An 18371-nucleotide genomic window follows, 5' to 3' on the forward strand; every position below is an offset into this window, starting at 1 on the left:
GAATCAGTAAGTTATACAAAATAAATGTAAATAACCAAGTTTTTAAGAGGCAGTAAATCACCTCAAAGTTTTTATTTTGTTCCTTAAAAGAAATAAAGTACTCTCCTCAGAGAGACTAAAAATATTTCAGGAAACCTGTGCAATTTCAATTTATGACATGACTACAGCCAGCAGACCTACCAACCTTGTAACATCCTCTAGACCAGAGATGAATATAAACACAACTCCGCCTTTTGGAATGAAAAATCAGAGAAACAAAAGAATTACATGTCAAAAATTATTCCGAAAGAAGATTAAAAAGTCAAATGGAGAAAACAAAAAAGAAACTGTGAAAATTAAACTAAAAACTTTCATGAGAGTCAAGCTAGGAAAAATATCCATACGGTTAGCACGAGGGGACACTCATTCATTTAAACCATTTTTATTGCACGTTGGTTGTGGGCCTGCCGTGGTGCTTGGTATTGGGCAAATACCCATAAGCAAAGGACAAGAGTCTTTGGCCTCATGGAGGTCACACACTAGTGGAGGAGGCTGCTAGTGATCAAGTAACAAGTGTATAACTGCAACCTGGTAATGGGATGACCAGATGGAAAATAACAGGGTGTTTGAAAAGCCCTCTCAGGAGAGGTGCCACTGAAGCTGAGGCCTGAGGTTAAAAAAGAGCAGCCATGTATAGAGACCAAAGTTCATTAGTTTATTAGTGGTTACCAGGAGTAGGAGGGAGGCGGCGGTGGGGGGGGGGGGTTGTTACTGCTTATGAAGCCCTGAGTTTTGGTTTATGGTGATGGAAAAACTGCATTAAGGGTAGGGTTGCACAGCCAATTAATGTAATTGCTGTCAATAAGTTGTATTCCTGTAAAAAGGCTGAACTGGCAAAAGTTGTACAATATACTTACAACAACAACAAAAAGTTTTTGCTGCTGAGGCTGCTTATGTACAACCAAACACCTCATGGGATTTGGATCCTTGATTTGGATGTTTAGGGTCATGGTTTCATGGGACATCCCAGAAATTGGTCTAATAATGTGTCTAGTGCTTCAGTTCTACCTTCTAGTTCGTTGTGTAGTGCCTGGGGTCTTAAAAGCTTGCAAGCGACCATCCAAGGTACAACAACTGGTCTCTAGTCACCTAGAGGAAGAAGGAAAGTCAGGAATAGGAGAATGTGGAATGTGTAGCTAATTGCCTACATGAACAACTGCCTCCTCTGCCATGAGACCAGAAGAACTGGATGGTGCCTGGCTACCATTACTGAGTATTTTAATCAAAGATTCTATAGAAGAATCCTGATCAAAAGGGGGATAATACAGAAAAGAATTTCAAATTCTCATGGACTCTAGACTTTCTGGAGCCATGGGGGGTGGATAAACCCCTGAAACTATTGCCCAGAGATAATCTTTAAGTCTTAAACCAAAAATATCCCTTGAAGCCTTCTTAAAACCAAACAACAGTTTAGCTTAACTAGTAAAGAATATCTGCCTTGACCGTTACGTGCTTTTAAGATCTATCTCTAAGGGATCTAACTGACAACCACTACTCCGAAGATTAGATAGAAAGCTTAGGGGCACTGAGTTCATGTTAATGGGGGAGGAACATCTCAGAAAGCGAGGGTAAGCATGGTTGCACAACTCAAATGTAATCAATGTCACTGAAGTGTACGTGTAGAAACTGTTGAATTGGTAGTATGTTCTGCTGTGTATATTCTTAACAACAATAAAAATAAATTATTAAAAAAGAAAGAAAGGAGCAGCCAACTGAAGCCCTAAGAAGGGTGTTCCCAGCAGAGAGGGCTGCATGCCTCAAAGTCCCTGGCAGGGAAAACCAAGCTGGTGCCAGGACCAGAGAGAGAGAAGGCTTGGAAGGCCAGAGCACAGTCTGTGCATGCAATTCCAGGAAGAGAAGGTTGTGACCAGATATGCCCAAACTAAGAATGACCAAAAATTAGCAGCTCTGAAATTTGAGTCTCTGTATTTCCATATGAATACGCAAACTAATTTTAATTTTCCTTCGTTAGTATTCAAATTAGCATATATTCTCTGAACAATGACATTACTGGAAGGAGGGTAGGAACTAAGGTACACAGCAGAGAAAAACAGATTTAATTGCTGCAGTCCACCTATATGTGCAAATTAATTTTAGTCTGGTGTCATAAAAACTGCAAAATAAAATGAAAATTAAGCAGTAAATCCATATATACACAAATAAGAATGAGGGTCATCCTAGCTTACTGGGTCCAACTTACCTGGGCAAAGCTGATGGCTTGCTGTGGATAATAGACAGAGGCAGCAAATCCCATGAAACCAGGTGGATATATCAACTTCTTTATTTTTGAACCTATTCGATAAAAGGGCATAGATACCATCAGATGATTCATTAGCCTTACCATCACAATTCATCCTGTACATTTAATACTGAGTAAGACTTCTTTGGTCCTAATTCACAGAGAATGTGACTAACAATATTACACTTAACAAAAATAAGCACCATCCTTTAACAGCTTTATTGAAGATGTAATTCACACACCACAAAATTCATCCGTTTAAAATGTATTCATAGAGCTTATGCGACAATTACCATAAGCAATTTTAGAATATTATATCATCCCCAAAAGAAACCCCCTACACCTTAGCTGTCACCCTTTAATCCCCCACCCGACCCCAGCCCTAGCAACCATTAATCTACTCTGTCTCTATAGACCTGCCTATTCTGTACATTTCATATAAATGGAATCATACTATATGTGGTCCTTTGTGACTGGCTTCATTCACTCAGTACAATGTTTTCAAGAGACCCACCATTTCTAAGAGAGCAGAAAACACATTGTTTTGAAAAAGAAACATTTTATTTTGGTTTCTAAGGTTTACGCTCTTTTAGGGCAAAGTGGCTTCCTATTTAAATACTAAATGCAAGCATTTCTCTTCTCTCCCTTCCTGAGACCCCATTAAAATTACAGTAAGAGAACAAAATAAGATAATAAATCCACAGGGAGGAGAAAACATGTGGAGAGGCCACTGGCAGGTAAAAAGTGTCAATCAATTTTCAGAAAACAGAAAGTATATGGCAACGAGAGGACATGCAGCCCTGAAGTCTTGAGGAGGGAGCAGATCTGCCTCAGGCAGCTTCAGGGAGGCTCCAGAAAAGATGACAAATGCAAGTTTTGTATCTGAACCAGCTCGCCCACCCCATTCCAGTGCAAAACTGCCCGTGGTCAGGCAGCCACTCTCAAGCCAAAAAGGGGGGAGTGGGGAGGAGAGGTATCTCTAAAGAAATGCCATGGATTTTCTACTAGGAACCAATACAGGTGTGTGTGTGTGTGTGTGCGTTAGTGCCCTCTTCACATAGCATATAAGGTCAGCTCCCATCCAGCTCACCATGAGACAGAGCCTGCTTGTCAGCAAGTCCCACTATGCTCAGGGAGCTCTTACTCAACTGCCTCATTCTTAACCATTACTGGACAACCAAGGATCACCAGACATTTGAGGAAAGCCTGAAACATAAAAGAGAGCAAGACAAACAAGCAGAAAAAAATGACCCTATAGGAAATAGAACTTAAAAACAAAACTAAACTTGTTAAGTATCGCCAAATAAATTCAAGGAGCTACTATATTAAACGAACATTCAGAGAACAAAGACTTCTTAGAAAAGTAAAAAAACCCAAAAGGAATATAATAAAATAATCAAGAAAACACAAGAGACACAGAGGGTCAATTTAGACAGCCCAATCACTAATTAATATGAGTTCAGAAAAGAAAAAGTATGGGAGTGAATTTTCAAAGAAATCCAAGATACCTTCCTAGAGCTAAAGGCTGCAAAACCACTACAATGCTGAGTCAATGAATGAAAAGATGTGTCTAGTCACTGCACCATGGAAATTCAGAACACTAAAAATTCAGAGAAGATCCGTGAAGTTTCCAAGAAGAAAACAAAATGGATCACTTAAAAAGGAACAAGCATCAGACTGTCTACCAACTCTCACATCTGTAACACCAGATGCCAGAAGACATGGCCTTTGAAGTTCTGATGGAAAACAAATTCTATGCCCAACCAAATAAATTATCACTTAGTAGAGGGTAGAAAGTAATTTTCAGACATGCAAGGACTTAGAAAGTTTACCTCTAACATATCCTTTTTTGAAAGTTACTTAAACCTGTACTGCAACAACATAGCAATGTAAACCAAGGAGAAGACACGGAACCCAGTGAAGGGGTTCATACCCAAGACAGCATGAAGACAAGACCTGAGACAACAGCTGTTGTCCCATAGGGGACCATTTACCTGGGGGAACCTGCAAACCACTCAGGCCACCTATAAATATACCTACCATTCCACTAATCTTGCTTAATGAACTCTTAGGATTCTGTTCATCTCAGGCCCTTTTATACTCAGCACCCATGGGATAAGCCCAGTTGTTGTGTGTGCGCACGCGTGTGTGTGGTTTATGTTTCTGAAAAAGAATTAAGGTTTCAATTTTAATATTACCATGACCTCTCCAAGAAAAGGAAAAAAAGGAGCTTTCCCTGGGCCTGCAAGACACCCCCACACGCTCTAACTGTGGAGAGGGGAGGAGGAAGTTCATTTCTATTCATTCTATGCCACATTCCTGTCTTCCTAATAGCCAAAATTCCAACGCCCTGACCTTGGGATCTTTGGAAATTCCAAACACTATCTAAATAAGCCAGGAATGCTTTTCTGAACAGCTCTGCAGAAAAGAGGGGGAAAAAAGTTCAACTATTTTGTAAGATGATTACTAAAAAGGAACTCTAAATTTTTACATATTCTGCACAAGATAGGAAGAGGGCGCAGAAACCATTACATGAGCTCATTCCACAGATTCGGAGAGTGGCACCAGTGTTGTACTTTTCCAGATTCTAAAATTATAGTTAACGCATGTATAGAAAAGATTTTTAAGATGGGAAGAATGGCTACCGAACTACTCTCTATGATTATCTTTTATGGGGGTGTTGATTACAGGGTTCATAAACTTTCTATATTAGGAATTTTTGTAATGTCTGAATGAAATATTGATACATGCTACAACATGGATGAACTACAAAAACCATTACACTGAAAGAGGCCAGACATAAAACACTACATACTTTATGATTCTATTTATACAACAGTCTAGAAAAGGCAAACCTATAGGGAAAGAAAACAAATCAATGGTTAGCAGGAGCTGGGGGCGGGACAAGGGGACTAACCAAAAAAGGCACAAAGGAACTTTCTGGGGTGATGGAATAGTTCTGTATCTTGAGTACTGTGATGGTTACATGACTATATGTCATGTAATGTAAATTATACCTCAATAAACTTGACTACTAAAAAACAAAAATGCAAAATTGCACCTACCTCTAGCGAAAAGGAGTCCAACAAGGCCAGCAAAACCAATAACACCAAGTCTTGGGAAAAATCCAGGAGGTGCATTTTGGAGATATTCATAGTTGTCTATGATAGAATTAGACCAGGAAACAGTTCTATGAATTGTTGATTAATAAAAAAAAAAAAAGAAACAGGGTACAACCATTTTGGAAAACAATATGGTGCTTCCTCAAAAAGCTAGAAATAGAAATACCATACTATCCAGTGATCCCACTCCTAGGAATATATCCTAGAGAAATAAGAGCTGTCATATGAATAGATATATGCTCGTCCAGGTTCACTGCGCATTATTCACAATAGCAGAAAGAGAGAAACAACCTAAGTGCCCAGCAATAGATGAGTGGGTAAACAAACTAAGGTGCATATACACGATGGAATGCTATGTAACGATAAAGAACAAATGATGACTCTGCAAAATATCTCACAACATGAATGAATCTGGAGGGCATTATGCTGAGTGAAATAAGTCAATCACAAAAGGACAAAAATTCTATGAGACCACTATCATGAAAAGGTTTACACACAGAAAGAAACAATCTTTGACAGTTACAAGAGAGGGGCGAGGCAGGGAAGAAAAACATTAATTAGACAATAGATCAGTGATAACATTGGTGAAGGGTAAGACAGTATATAATACTGGGGAAGTCAGCAGAACTTGACCAAGGCAAAGTCACAGAAGCTTCACAGACACATCCATATTCCCTGAGGGACCAAATTACTAGGCTGGGGGCTGGGACCATGGTCTTGGGGGGGTATCTAGCTCAACTGGCATAACAGAGTTTACAAAGAATATGTTCTACAGTCTACTTTGGTGAGTACCATCTGGGATCTTAAAAGCTTGTGAGTGGCCATCTAAGATACTCCACTGGTCCCACCCCATCTGGAGCTTGGGAGCATGAAGAAAACCAAAGACACAAGGAAAAGGTTAGTTCAAAGGACTAATGAACCACAACTACCAGAGTCTACACCAGAATGAGTCCAGCCCAAGTAGATGGTGCTTGGCTACCACCGCCAACTGCTTTGACAGGGATCACAATAGAGGGTCCAGGAAAAAGCTTGAGAAAAACGTAGAACAAAATTCAAACTCAGAAAAAACAGACCATATTTACTGGTCTGACAGACTGGAGAAACACTAAGAGTACGGCCTCTGGACACCCTTTTAACTCAGTACTGAAGTCAACCCTGTGGTTCACCCTTCAGCCAAAGATTAGACACGCCTATAAAAACAACAGTAACACACACAGTTCAACAATGTATAGGAGACTAAATGGGAACAAAACCCTGGGGGCAAGGACGAGAAGGCAGGAGGGGACAGGAAAGCTGGACGAATGGAAATGGGAAAACCCATGGTCAAGAAGGGGAGAGTGTTGACATGTCACGGGGTTGGCAAACAATGTCACAAAACAATACTTGTATGTGTATGCTTTAAAGAGAAACTCATTTGCTCTGTAAACCTTCATCTAAAGCACAAAAAAAAACCCACAATTTATTAAAAAAAGCCTTACAAATAACGTACATACAGTACCAAATGCTCCTCGAACCATGTATTTTTTTGTTTTCTGCTAACACACTTTTCAACACATTCTTTTTATATGATATATAAACACGATTTAGTATTCACATAGCAAGTGTCCAATTTTCAAACACTTGTGGTCTGACAACCTACTGACAATAAATTAATGTTAGATTACCTTCATATTCCCGAAGGCAACAGATCTGAATTAATTATTCATACAGGGAGAAATACAAATACAGGGATGACTCATTATCCAAAGAGAGAAACAGAATAGATTTGGATAAATCTTTGGATAGATCTGTCCTATCTGAAGCTTTGCTGCTTGCTCTCTAATAAACTCAGGAACAAAATACATTAGATTCAGAAGAATAAGTATCCTTTGCTATCTGAGCTCACCATTCAAACTCAAGAGCAGAATAAATTTGGATAATGAAGGAAAGTTACAGTACAAGTACATGGGGGAAACAGTCACTTTGATAGTGATAGCGATAAAGTAAGTAAAAATAAACGCAACACATGAGCCTACTCGCCATATCTGAATGTTGCCTTATGACTTTATTCACATGATGCCTCTGCTCCTCTCCTCTCCACTGAGCCAATCCCACCAAATAAGAGCCAGCTTACACCCATCTCCTTAAGGCAGTCTTTCCTAAACTCATCAACTCAGACCTGTCTTCTTCCTCTAAAGCCCCATCATATCTATTCTCTGTGCCATCAATGTTGGAATCGACTCGACGACACTGGGCTGGGTTTCTGGGTGCCATCATTTGGTACCTAATCCTATGGCATCTTGTTTCCTAATTATTCAGGTGTGTATCTTATGTTTCCCCAAGAATGTAAGCTCCTTGGTGGTGGACCGTTAAGACTTCTATATTATCTTCCCTCAGTGGTCTAATAGTGTATATTCATTCAACAAATGTTTTTTAAGAACACTGTGCTAGAAGCTGAAGAATACTGAATGAATTAACAAATGAATTTCAGCTAGGTCATGACTCAGAAGGCCTTCATGTCTCTCTCAACCTCATCTTCAGCACTCCCTATCTGCTTATGGTTCCTTGCGCATGTAACACTGAGTTGCACCCAGGGACAAATTAAGGCATGTGAAGGCCCTAAACACTGATAATCTGTACTGCCACCTCCTCTGTTTACTCGCCCATTCAAAGAGGATATGTGAGTTATATATACACATGTATGTGCGTATGTGTGTGTATCTTAGCTATCCATGATGTAACTTCTTTTTAAACGCGACTATAATATTAGTGATTGAATACAAAAGTGGCGTATGCCATTTTAGTGGAATGAGATGAACTGGATTATAAAATTTTTAGTGGATGTGGCATACTAAGATTTTTACTATATACCACGTTTTCTACAAAAAGAATATTTCACATATTCTACAACAAAGAAAATGAGTCAGTGAACTTAGTTGTTTCAACAATCAATGTAAAATTCTGTTGATCCCTCACAACAAAAAACTGGCTTTCACCAATTTTGCTTTAAATGGTTCATACTTCGATTCTGATGCATTTTGTAATAAACGCTGTAATTATAAAGGAACAAATAAAAAGATTTCATAAAGGAAAATTTAATGACCAGAAAACAAATATTCTAATTACTATATTTTTAGACAGATCTTTCAACTCTGAGATGTTATAATTAAAAACACTTCTTTCTATTCTTTGCTCTTACAACTTCTTCAACGATTTTGTCACAATTAAGCTGCTAAACAATATCTATTTCCATACATAATAAGGATAATGAATGGAATCCATGGGTCTTTGCTTTGGACAGCTGGTAGCCCTATTTTGTTGATGCCCTAAACATGTGCTTACCTGGCTTATTGGGTAATCCGCCCCTGGCTGCACTTTTACACCTTGATCATGCTACACTTTCTGTCTGAAATGCCATCACAGCCCCAACCCTGCATTTTAGTGGGGCCAACAACTGCTCCTTCAAGACTCATCCAGAAATCCTTCCCTGACTGTTCCCATCTCCCCAGTCTCAGTTAAATTGAGTCCCTTTCCTCTGTACCTTCAAGAGCAGTCAGTGATTGTCTCCATATTGGCACTAACTATTTCTATAGTACTGAATCATTTATAATACGCATCTCAGTAGTTGTGACCACTATTTTAATCAACCTCGATCTTCAATGCCTGCCATGAGGCGTATGCTGAATTGAACTAATAAACTGGAATACTCAGTAATTCTCTCCCCTAGATAACACCAGATACATGCCAGTTTTCCTTTTCCTAGGTTCTCTGGGGCATATGTTCATTTTCAATACTACTATAGGGCTTGCGTTATATTTGCACTATTTCCAGTCTGACCTTTCAACTTTCATCCCCTTGTCTATCTCAGTTTAAGCAATTTTCTACTTTATTTTTGCCTAACAGTGTTGCTCAATTCTATATGTGCACACAGAGCAGTTGACAGAAGGGCATTCAGATGGCTTTGGTGAGCTGAGCTTAAGTGGGTAAAACACAAAGAAGTGGGAAGGTAGAAAGAAGATATGTTTTAAGACTCAACTGAAGCTGAAGCACAGCTTCTGGTAACGTGTTTTGGCTGTGACTGCTAGGAAATGGACTGATTGCCTTCACAGGAACAACAAAACCAATAACGGTACGTTTCTTCTTCAGAGCCTTTGCAGGTAACTACCCAAACCAAACCAAACCCACTGCCAGCGAGTCAATTCTGACTCATATTGACCCTTTAGGACAAAGCAGAACTGACCCATAGAGTTTCCAAGGAGTGCCTGGTGGATTCAAACTGCCAGCCTCTTGGTTAGCAGCCGTAGCACTTAACCATTATGCCACCAGGGTTTCCAGGAAAAGAAAAAAGGACTAATGTTGCAAATAATGTCTACTGCTATGAATCAATAGGAAATGACAACTGACAATGAAGACACCACTTCGGGCACACATGTAAAAATCAAAGATTACATCAGGAGTTCCTTAGTTTCCTCAGGTGAAAAATAGAGAAAACAATGGTACCTAACTATCAGGATTATTATGAGGATGTCAGGTGGTTATGAGAATTAAATAAATTAATATTTTTAATGTACTTAGCTTAGAGGACTTTAAAGCAAAGAGAACTTGAAGCACTTACTGAGGGAGATCAAAGACTACAGCCTTCAGTATGGATTACGCCTCAACATTAAGAAAACAAAAATCCTCACAACTGGACCAACAAGCAGTACCATGATAAATAGAGAGAAGACTGAAGTTGTCAAGGATTTCACTTTACCTGGATGCATAATTGACACCCATGGAAGCAGCAGTCAAGAAATTAAATGATACATTGCATTGGGCAAATCTGCTGCAAAGACTTCTTTAAAGTGCTGAAAAGCAAACATGTTACTTTGAAGGACTAAGGTGTGCCTGACCCAAGCCATAGTACTCTCAATCACTTCATATGCATGCGAAAAGTGAACAATGAATAAGGAAGACTGAAGAAGAACTGATGTCTTTCAATTATGGTGTTGGGAAGAATACTGAATATACCATGGACTGCCAGAAGAATGAATAAATCTGTCTTGGAAGAAGGACAGCCAGAATGCTCCTTAGAAGCAAGGACAGCAAGACTTCATCTCACATACTTTGGACATGTTATCAGGAGGGACCAGCCCCTGGAGAAGGACATCATGACTGATAAAGTAGAGGGTCAGCGAAAAAGAGGAAGACTCTCAACAAGATGGATTGACACAGTGGCTGCAACAATGGGCTCAAACATAGCAACGAGTGTGAGGATGGCACAGGACCAGGCAGTGTTTCGTCCTGTTGTGCACAGGGTTGCTATGAGTCGGAATCGACTCAATGTCACCTAACAACAAAAACAACAAAGCACTTAGAATAGTATCTGGAATATAATAAACACTAAGTGAGTATTTATTAAATTAATAAAGTTAAGACATTACTTATTAACTTGCATTAATAATTTAAAGAACTGGTAGGCTGTTAGGCTGTTAATATGTCTGTCCTTGAACAAAAAATTTCTTGATTTGATAGTCTCAGGGGTATAAGCACATCAAACCACTATGATGATTTTAGCAAGAAAATAAATCATACTCATGTTTATTTTATTCCATCACAGAAATAAACCCGTGTAAAAACTAGATTTTGATTTGCCGAGATGCTCAATACAGGCAATTAAGTATTTATCAGTATCATTAATTTACCAGTCCCTGACCAATATCAGTCAGAACAGATTGTGAACTCAGTTTATGAGTATTTGTGATAAGTGGCCCACGTGTGGAAAAACAATACAGGTCAATAATAATCAAATGACAAAAATCTAAACAACATTAATAATTATGCAATCAGGACTTTCCTAGACACACCAGGCCAGCTCCTTCCTGCCTCTAAACTTCTACATAAAAAAAAAAAAACTTCTATAGCAAGTATTAATAGCAGTGTAATAACTAACAAACACATAAAGAAAAATCAGTTACTGAGCTATTTTGATTTTGAAAACCCATTAATAAGTTAGCGCTTGGAAATAAGGTTTAAAAAAAATCTGTGTACTCGTTAGCTCAGAAATTCTAATGATCTTGAATCAGTTTACCTGTTGCAGCGGTGGTTCCCGAATGTTTGGGGACATTAGTCTTCTGAAATCTGATGAAAGTAACAGATCCTCTCTCAAGGAAACTCCATGTAGCTCTAAAATTCTGTATACAGTTTTAAGGAATTCACAGATCTCCTGGAGCCTTTCCAGGGAACCAGGTTAAAGAGTACTAGATTAACAAATACACTGATTATGCCTAAATGAAAAATTAACTTACCTATACCCCACTGAACAATACTTTGCACCTTGGGCTTAGTGTAGAAGTACTTTTCCTAAAAAGGTGAAAAGAGAATAAATCAGTAGGAACTGATTGGTAAAGTGACAGAAAATTGGATTTGAAAATTGAGTTACTAAAAAAATTGAATTATCAAGTAAATATAGACCATGGTTCACATAGTTACATACTATTTTTTACTAATTTTTCATCAATTTTTGAAATCAAAGATAAAATACAGAAAACATATGTATCAAGGCCCATTAAAGCATCTTATAGAGAGATTGTAAACATCAGTTTCAGATGTTAAAAATCACAGAAATACCCTTATTAACAAATAATAAATGCTTGATCTAAAACATGACCAGTGACAGAAGCCAATCTCTAGATGTAGTTCCTTGGCCATTAGGGGCAAATAGTTCAGTCCTCAAGCATGTAATTCCACCCTCTTTTAGTATTTACCTTCCTACTATTGCATTCAAAATGATACTGATGGTAGAATCTCTGCGGGAAGAAAAACTTCCTGATTCTCATATACACGTTTGTATTGTATCCTTTTCCTTTGACTAGGGTTCCAGCCCCATAGTCTCTCCTGGTAGACAATAACCTTTTCATAGCTGCAACCAACAAGAGAGTTACCACCCCTCCTCTCTCTAATCAAGGTGCTGCCCCATGAGAGGAAAATTCTCCCTGTAGCTATGGCAACAGCTGCCACCAGGAAGCAAGGGCATCTCTGTTTTCCCCCATTCCCAGAGATGACACTGATTAACATTTCTAAGTTGGGTACTCTTAAGTTGGACCCCTTTATCGCGCCTTTTTCTGAAAACATGCAGCCAATAGAGACTTCTCACTATTGATGCTAAACAGAAATGTGCTGAGTCCATTTTCAGAAGAGCCGTACCTGACACCAACTTGTATATGGCTCACAATAGTGTCGGAGCTGTGAAATGTTTTCTTCAAGTTGGGTCCTTGGCTCCTCCACATATTTAGATTGACCTTCTGGAACTGAGTAGAGTGAAAGCTGCATACATCACACAAAAAAAATGTATACAGTTGTAAAAGAATAAATCATCTATCAATTTTGTAGGCATAGGCTTTTTAATAATTCATGGATTCCTTAGGGTTACATGCACCCTAAACCTTACTTCAAATAATCTTTGCACCTTACTTATTTCCTGACTGCAGACCAACAAAATCAGTAAGGGTAAGGCCCCACAGGTATCAAACAAAGCAGCTCTCCTTTATCTGTTTTATACTGGTATTTGGTATTCCATCTTAGATTTAATTCAAAAACAGGAATTTATTACCCTAAAGAGTAGGGAGGAAGGGAGTAAAAAAAAAAAGCTTGAAAGTAACTGAACAGTATGTTAGATTAAATGATTGGTCTGGTGCCAATCAAAGCAGGATAAGTTTGTTCCCCACCCAAAGAAGAAACTTTTCACAGCCACTATTGACCGCCTTCTTTACCCTCCAAAATGCCACTATCCCAAGGCCCAAGAAGAAGAGTAAAGGCCAAAAGATAAGCTACTTAGCTTTACATAAACATAATTCAAGTAACTTTGCCCACATACGACAGTAGATCTTTCTATCACTTTCTTCAAAGTCAACAGAAACTCAGTATCCAAAATAATTAGGGGAGGGCACAGAAGAAAAAAAGAATGCAAACAATGGAGAGAAGATTTCTTTAATATTTAAGGAAATATTTTTTAAGGAGCTAAGTCTGTAATCCAACCAAGAAGATGGTTTCTTGGCTTGATAAGCAGTCTAGAATCAGGCAGACTGCTGGGAAGAGGTCATTGTGCTTATAATTGACTGGGACATAACAGATTTCCCACTAAAAATCTACATAATATGCCTTAATTATGTCCTTAGCTAAGTACCATTAAAGTTGATTTGTTGAAAGAGTCATGGTTTAATAGGTTCCCACAAAGAAAAACAAACTAACAGGAAATACATTTCCTCTTTTTCAGTATCTTCTAAGCTGTCCTATCTTCCTGATACATGATTTGTAAAAACCCCTAGAGTAACTGAATCAGACTTGAAAATATATCACGACATGAATAGCATGTTACCTCATCAACCTTGACGGAATTTTTGTTGGGTGAGTCCTTCTTTGGTGACGCATAGACTTTAAAGGTGAGCAAACTCAGGCTGGCCAGTCCCATGGATCTCTGCATTACCTGAAACACAGAAGCCATCAGTAAGCCTTCATGCGATGCTACAAACTCAATGTGCATAACGTGAGCATATTAATGTAGCTTTAGCCACTCCTGCCCTGAAAGGCTTATTACACTTTATGAGAAATCAATGTATTCCTCAAGTTTTGAGGAAGTCAGGACCTAAAAAACATGTTCTCATGGACTTAAAAATTTCAGGTCACCTTTATCTTAATTTCCAACAGACAGCAGGTCCTAAGTTTTTCTATTGAGCAGTTCAAGTAAAATTAAAATAAAAAATATATATACAAACTTTCAGAAATGAGAGAAAATTCCATGGAATGATGTTAAAATTATAAAATAGTCTCCATCTCTCTCTCACACACACACACCACCACTACCACCAGCAGCAACAGGGAAGAACTTTTTTATAGATTTCATCTAGTGATTCATTCTACAGAGTGAAGATTATTCCTATAATTCTAATAATTAAACGTGCAGAAGCTTTCCCTTTCTTCTTCCATCTAGAGCTGGTTTCTCCCAATCTCAATTCCTTGGTCTCTTTCTGTGTCTTGCTCTTCCTGACTGAGTAACTCACACCCACGGCTTCAACGTGAAGCCAGTGACTCCCAGATACGCAGCTCCGGCCCAGCTCCTGACTCACTTATCCTATTACTTCTGGATATTTTAACTTGGACAGGGCTCAAGTTCCACAGATTGAACATGTCCAAAATCAACGCATCATCTTTCCCCCAGACCTGCCCCTCTTTCTCTACTTCCTCTCTCAGGAATGGTGCCACCACCCAACTAAACAGCCAACTCAGAAACTGAGGTCATCTTCACCCCTCCCCATTCTATTGGTCACTACCAAATAAACCAAACCCACTGCTGTCCAGTCAATTCCGACTCATAGCGACCCTAATACGACAGAGTAGAACTGCTCCAGGGGGTTTCCAAGGCTGTAATCTTTATGGAAGATTTTAATCTTGAAGTAGATTGCCACATCTTTCTCCCAGGGAAGGGCTGGTAGCTTCAAACCACCGACCTTTCAGTTAGCAGCCAAGTGCTTAATCACCGTGCCACCATTGCTCCTTTTATTGGTCACCAAGCCTCATTAGGAAACCCTGGTGGCGTAGTGGTTAAGTGCTACAGCTGCTGACCAAAAGGCCGGCAGTTCGAATCCACCAGGCGCTCCTTGGAAACTCTACGGGGCAGCTCTACCCTGTGCTATAGGGACGCTATGAGTCGAAATTGACTTGATGGCAATGGGTTTTTAAGCCTCATTAATTCTACTTATTAAATTATTTTAATTCTTCTCTCTCCTCTTTATCCCCTCCTATACAATCTTTACTTAGGCCCTCATTTCTTCCCTGGATTGTTTTAGCAGCATCCTAACTGGTCCTCTGATGGCTCCAACCACCACATTGCTAAAGAATGGTATTTCTAAACTGCAAACTTGATTATGTTCTACCCTTATTTGAGATCCTTCAGTATTTATTACTTAGGACTTTTAATGTGAGTCAAACAAAGCCTGTTATTATCTGGACCCAACCACTTACTCTCATCTCATCTCTCTGCTACTCTGCCTTCTCCCACAAAACTTAAACACCTGTATTTCCCCCATGCTGTTTCCCAGCTTCACGGGTTTACACATGCTGATTCCTTGGCTAGAATGTCCTATACTTGCTTTATCTTTCTGTAGAACTGCCTCACATTGGGGAAAATTCATTGCTTTTATTTGTCCATTTATTTACATCTATCAAGTTCTCCCTATTAGACTGGAAGCCCTTTGAGGATACGGTCATGTCTCACTCTGTATTCCTATAGCCTATGGCTGTGCCTAATGCATAAGAAATGCTCAATAACTGTTAATTGGCTGGATGGAGCGAAGAGAGGTGAAAAATAAATGAGTGGTTATTAGTTTAATGGCCCCTGGGTGACCCAAATAGTTTGCACTTGACTACTCACCAAAAGGTTGGCCATTCAAATCCACCTGCTGGCACCGCGAAAGAAACGCCTGGCGATCTGCTTTCATAAAGACTACGACCAAGAAAATCTTATGGAGCAGTTCTACTCTGTAACACTTGGAGTCTGCATGAGTTGGAATCAACTTGACAGCAATGGTTTTTTTCCCCCCTTTCTTAGGGGGGAGTTATTAGTTTAAGTGGATATAAAAATAATTAATAAAATAATTAAAATAAAAGTTAATTAAGTATTCAGTGTTCATCTAGAAAGGTCTTAATTTCAAGGCAACATTACTACAAATTTCTTTTTGCTTCTAAGGTAAAGGTTAGCCAGCTACTGCTGACAGCAGCCAATGTAGTTTGTGCCCATCACAGTTATTAGGCTGCAGCAGCCTGACACAATCTAAAGAGGTAAACATCTAGAAAACTGCTAGGACCTACATTGGAGAGTTCTCATTTTTTAAATTCACCCTTGAAAAAATTAATAGCTATTTTAAATAGGCCAGGCTGCCTGAGGTTTCTGTCACCCAGGAGTTCTCAGCAGTCTCCGTGAACTGAGAAGATTTATTATTTTCTAAGGAGCCCCGCCACACCCCAGTTGAGGACACATAAAGCAGCTGGTATTTGGAGCTGTGGACCCATTGCTCTCTGCCCTCTGGATCTGCCCAAGACTGACAACATTGCTTTAACTGCGGACTTTATACTGAGGCAAGCAGGCCTTCCCCGGACGCTGTTTCAGACTCCCCTTCCTTATCTGCTTTAGCTGGTTCCCTATCCCTGTCCCACATTCCCATCTACAACTCTAACCTCAAACATTTTGGTATCATATTTCCCCCTCTTCATCCTTGCCTCATATATCATCCCGTGTTGACTTTTTAACTTCTTGATTTCTGTTTTCCACTCTTCATCCTATCTACTTTTCATGTATTTCATTTTTTAGCTCATGGCCTTTTTTTTTTTTTTTTTTTTTGCTAGTAAACGTGGCCATAAAATATTCACTAAAATTAAAAGATCAGGTAAATAATGCAGGCAGCAAAGATGACTCACAAATGGCTGAAGCCTGCATAGGTAAAACAACATGTCGAGAACTGAATTATGGGGTAGCTCACTTTGGAATGCTAGAATATGAATGCAAGTTTAGACAAAATTCACGCACATTCTGTAGCATAACACAACATAACCTGCAAAAAAATTTTTATATCTTTACTTCATAGAATTGTAACATGTCACTGGGACCTCTTATCTGTATGAGTGGGTTCCAAAGCGAATGTGCCACATTTTTTGCCCTATTTAATTAAGCACTTCCCGGTTAAGAGAAGGCAGTAACATTACACTCAGATGCTTAGGTGGTGAATTCTAAGGTAGTACCCATATCTTCATTATTCCCCTGAGCCTGAGAAGGCACCTGAAATTTCAACTGGAGACATCCTGGCTTAAAAAAGGTTCAGAATTAACCTAGGTATCAATCCCAAACAAGGACTCCATCCATCCAAGGTTTAGACTGAACTGATCTCATGGCTTTTTCTCTTTTTATTCATATATTTCCCTTTTATGCTCTTGATGATGATTTTCACTGTCATTTTTTATTTTAAATCTCAACTTGTTTACTTTAAAAAATTTTTTACTGGATTCTTGATTAATTTTCTCTTACCTTACTCCTGTTTTTCTTGTTTTAATATCATCCTAAACTTGTCCCCTTTATTGCCTAAGTTGTTTTCTTCTTCTTTTCCTGTTTTCTTCCCCAAACCCACCCCCATCCACAACCCCATCCCACAGCAAGAACTGTGGCTAAAAGGTAGCAGCCCAGAAGAAAGCCAGTTCCTGTAGCTGCCTTTTCAGCTTCCTAAAAGCTCTCAAAGAAAAAAACAAGCCTTGCCCCAGGAGACTTGGGAGAGCAATAGATGAACACTTCCTAGGGCCACAATGCTCTCTCTGCAGAGAGCACACAATTTACCTCAGGGTTTCTCAACCTCAGCCCTACTGACCTTTTGAGTGAGATAATTCTTTGTTGTGGGGTATTTAGCAGCTCTACCCATAAGATGCCAGTAGCACTCCCCCACCCCACCCCACCTCCTGTTGTGACAGTAAAAAATGTCTTCAGACATTGCCAAATGCCTGGGGGGGGGGGGTGACAACAACATCACCCCCTGCTTGAGAACCACTGATTTACCTGCATAAATATTTCCTGACATCTCTCAACATCCAGATGGCAAGAAAATTTGCACGTTTTAAAATCCATGGCCTCAAATCTAATATATAGTGATAGAAACGGGAACAGTAGTTGAGTGGTTGCCTGGTGGTGGAGTAGGGGGTGTGGACTTACTGAGAAGAGGCACAGGGGAACTTTCTGGGGTAACAGAAATGATCCATATCTTGATTGGGGTATGGGTTACACAGGGTATACACAGTTGTCAAAACTCAAATTGTACACCTAAGATCTGTACAATTTATAATCTGTGATCTCACTGTATGTAAATTATACCAAAAAAACATGGCCTCCAGCACCTCTAAACTATGTCAAGTTCATTTACAAGGCAAGGTCATAAAAGTTCCACAGGCACATCCCCAAACTGCCTGAGGGACCAAAT

The 18371-nt window shown here is 39.3% G+C and overlaps 1 protein-coding gene across 13 annotated transcripts in view; it reads right to left on the reverse strand.

Annotated features, from left to right (window-relative positions):
• The window catches only part of APOO (apolipoprotein O), an 85505-nt gene that overhangs the window by 49058 nt on the left and 18076 nt on the right, over nt 1–18371 (reverse strand). For 8 of the 13 annotated variants that reach the window (XM_064278092.1, XM_010595739.3, XM_064278094.1 and 5 more), the window contains 5 exons: nt 13736–13843; nt 12565–12684; nt 11667–11721; nt 5344–5439; nt 2240–2331 (listed from right to left, as the gene is read on the reverse strand). In XM_064278092.1, the coding sequence (XP_064134162.1) occupies nt 2240–2331; nt 5344–5439; nt 11667–11721; nt 12565–12684; nt 13736–13843 (471 nt within the window). Of the gene's footprint in view, nt 1–184; nt 231–2239; nt 2332–5343; nt 5440–11666; nt 11722–12564; nt 12685–13735; nt 13844–14417; nt 14648–15787; nt 15818–18371 lie in introns of those variants that run through there. The other 5 variants (XM_064278093.1, XM_023555154.2, XM_023555156.2 and 2 more) reach the window with 5 other exon arrangements.

The sequence above is a fragment of the Loxodonta africana genome, chromosome X (genome assembly GCF_030014295.1).
Source record: "Loxodonta africana isolate mLoxAfr1 chromosome X, mLoxAfr1.hap2, whole genome shotgun sequence".
Lineage (NCBI taxonomy): Eukaryota > Metazoa > Chordata > Mammalia > Proboscidea > Elephantidae > Loxodonta > Loxodonta africana.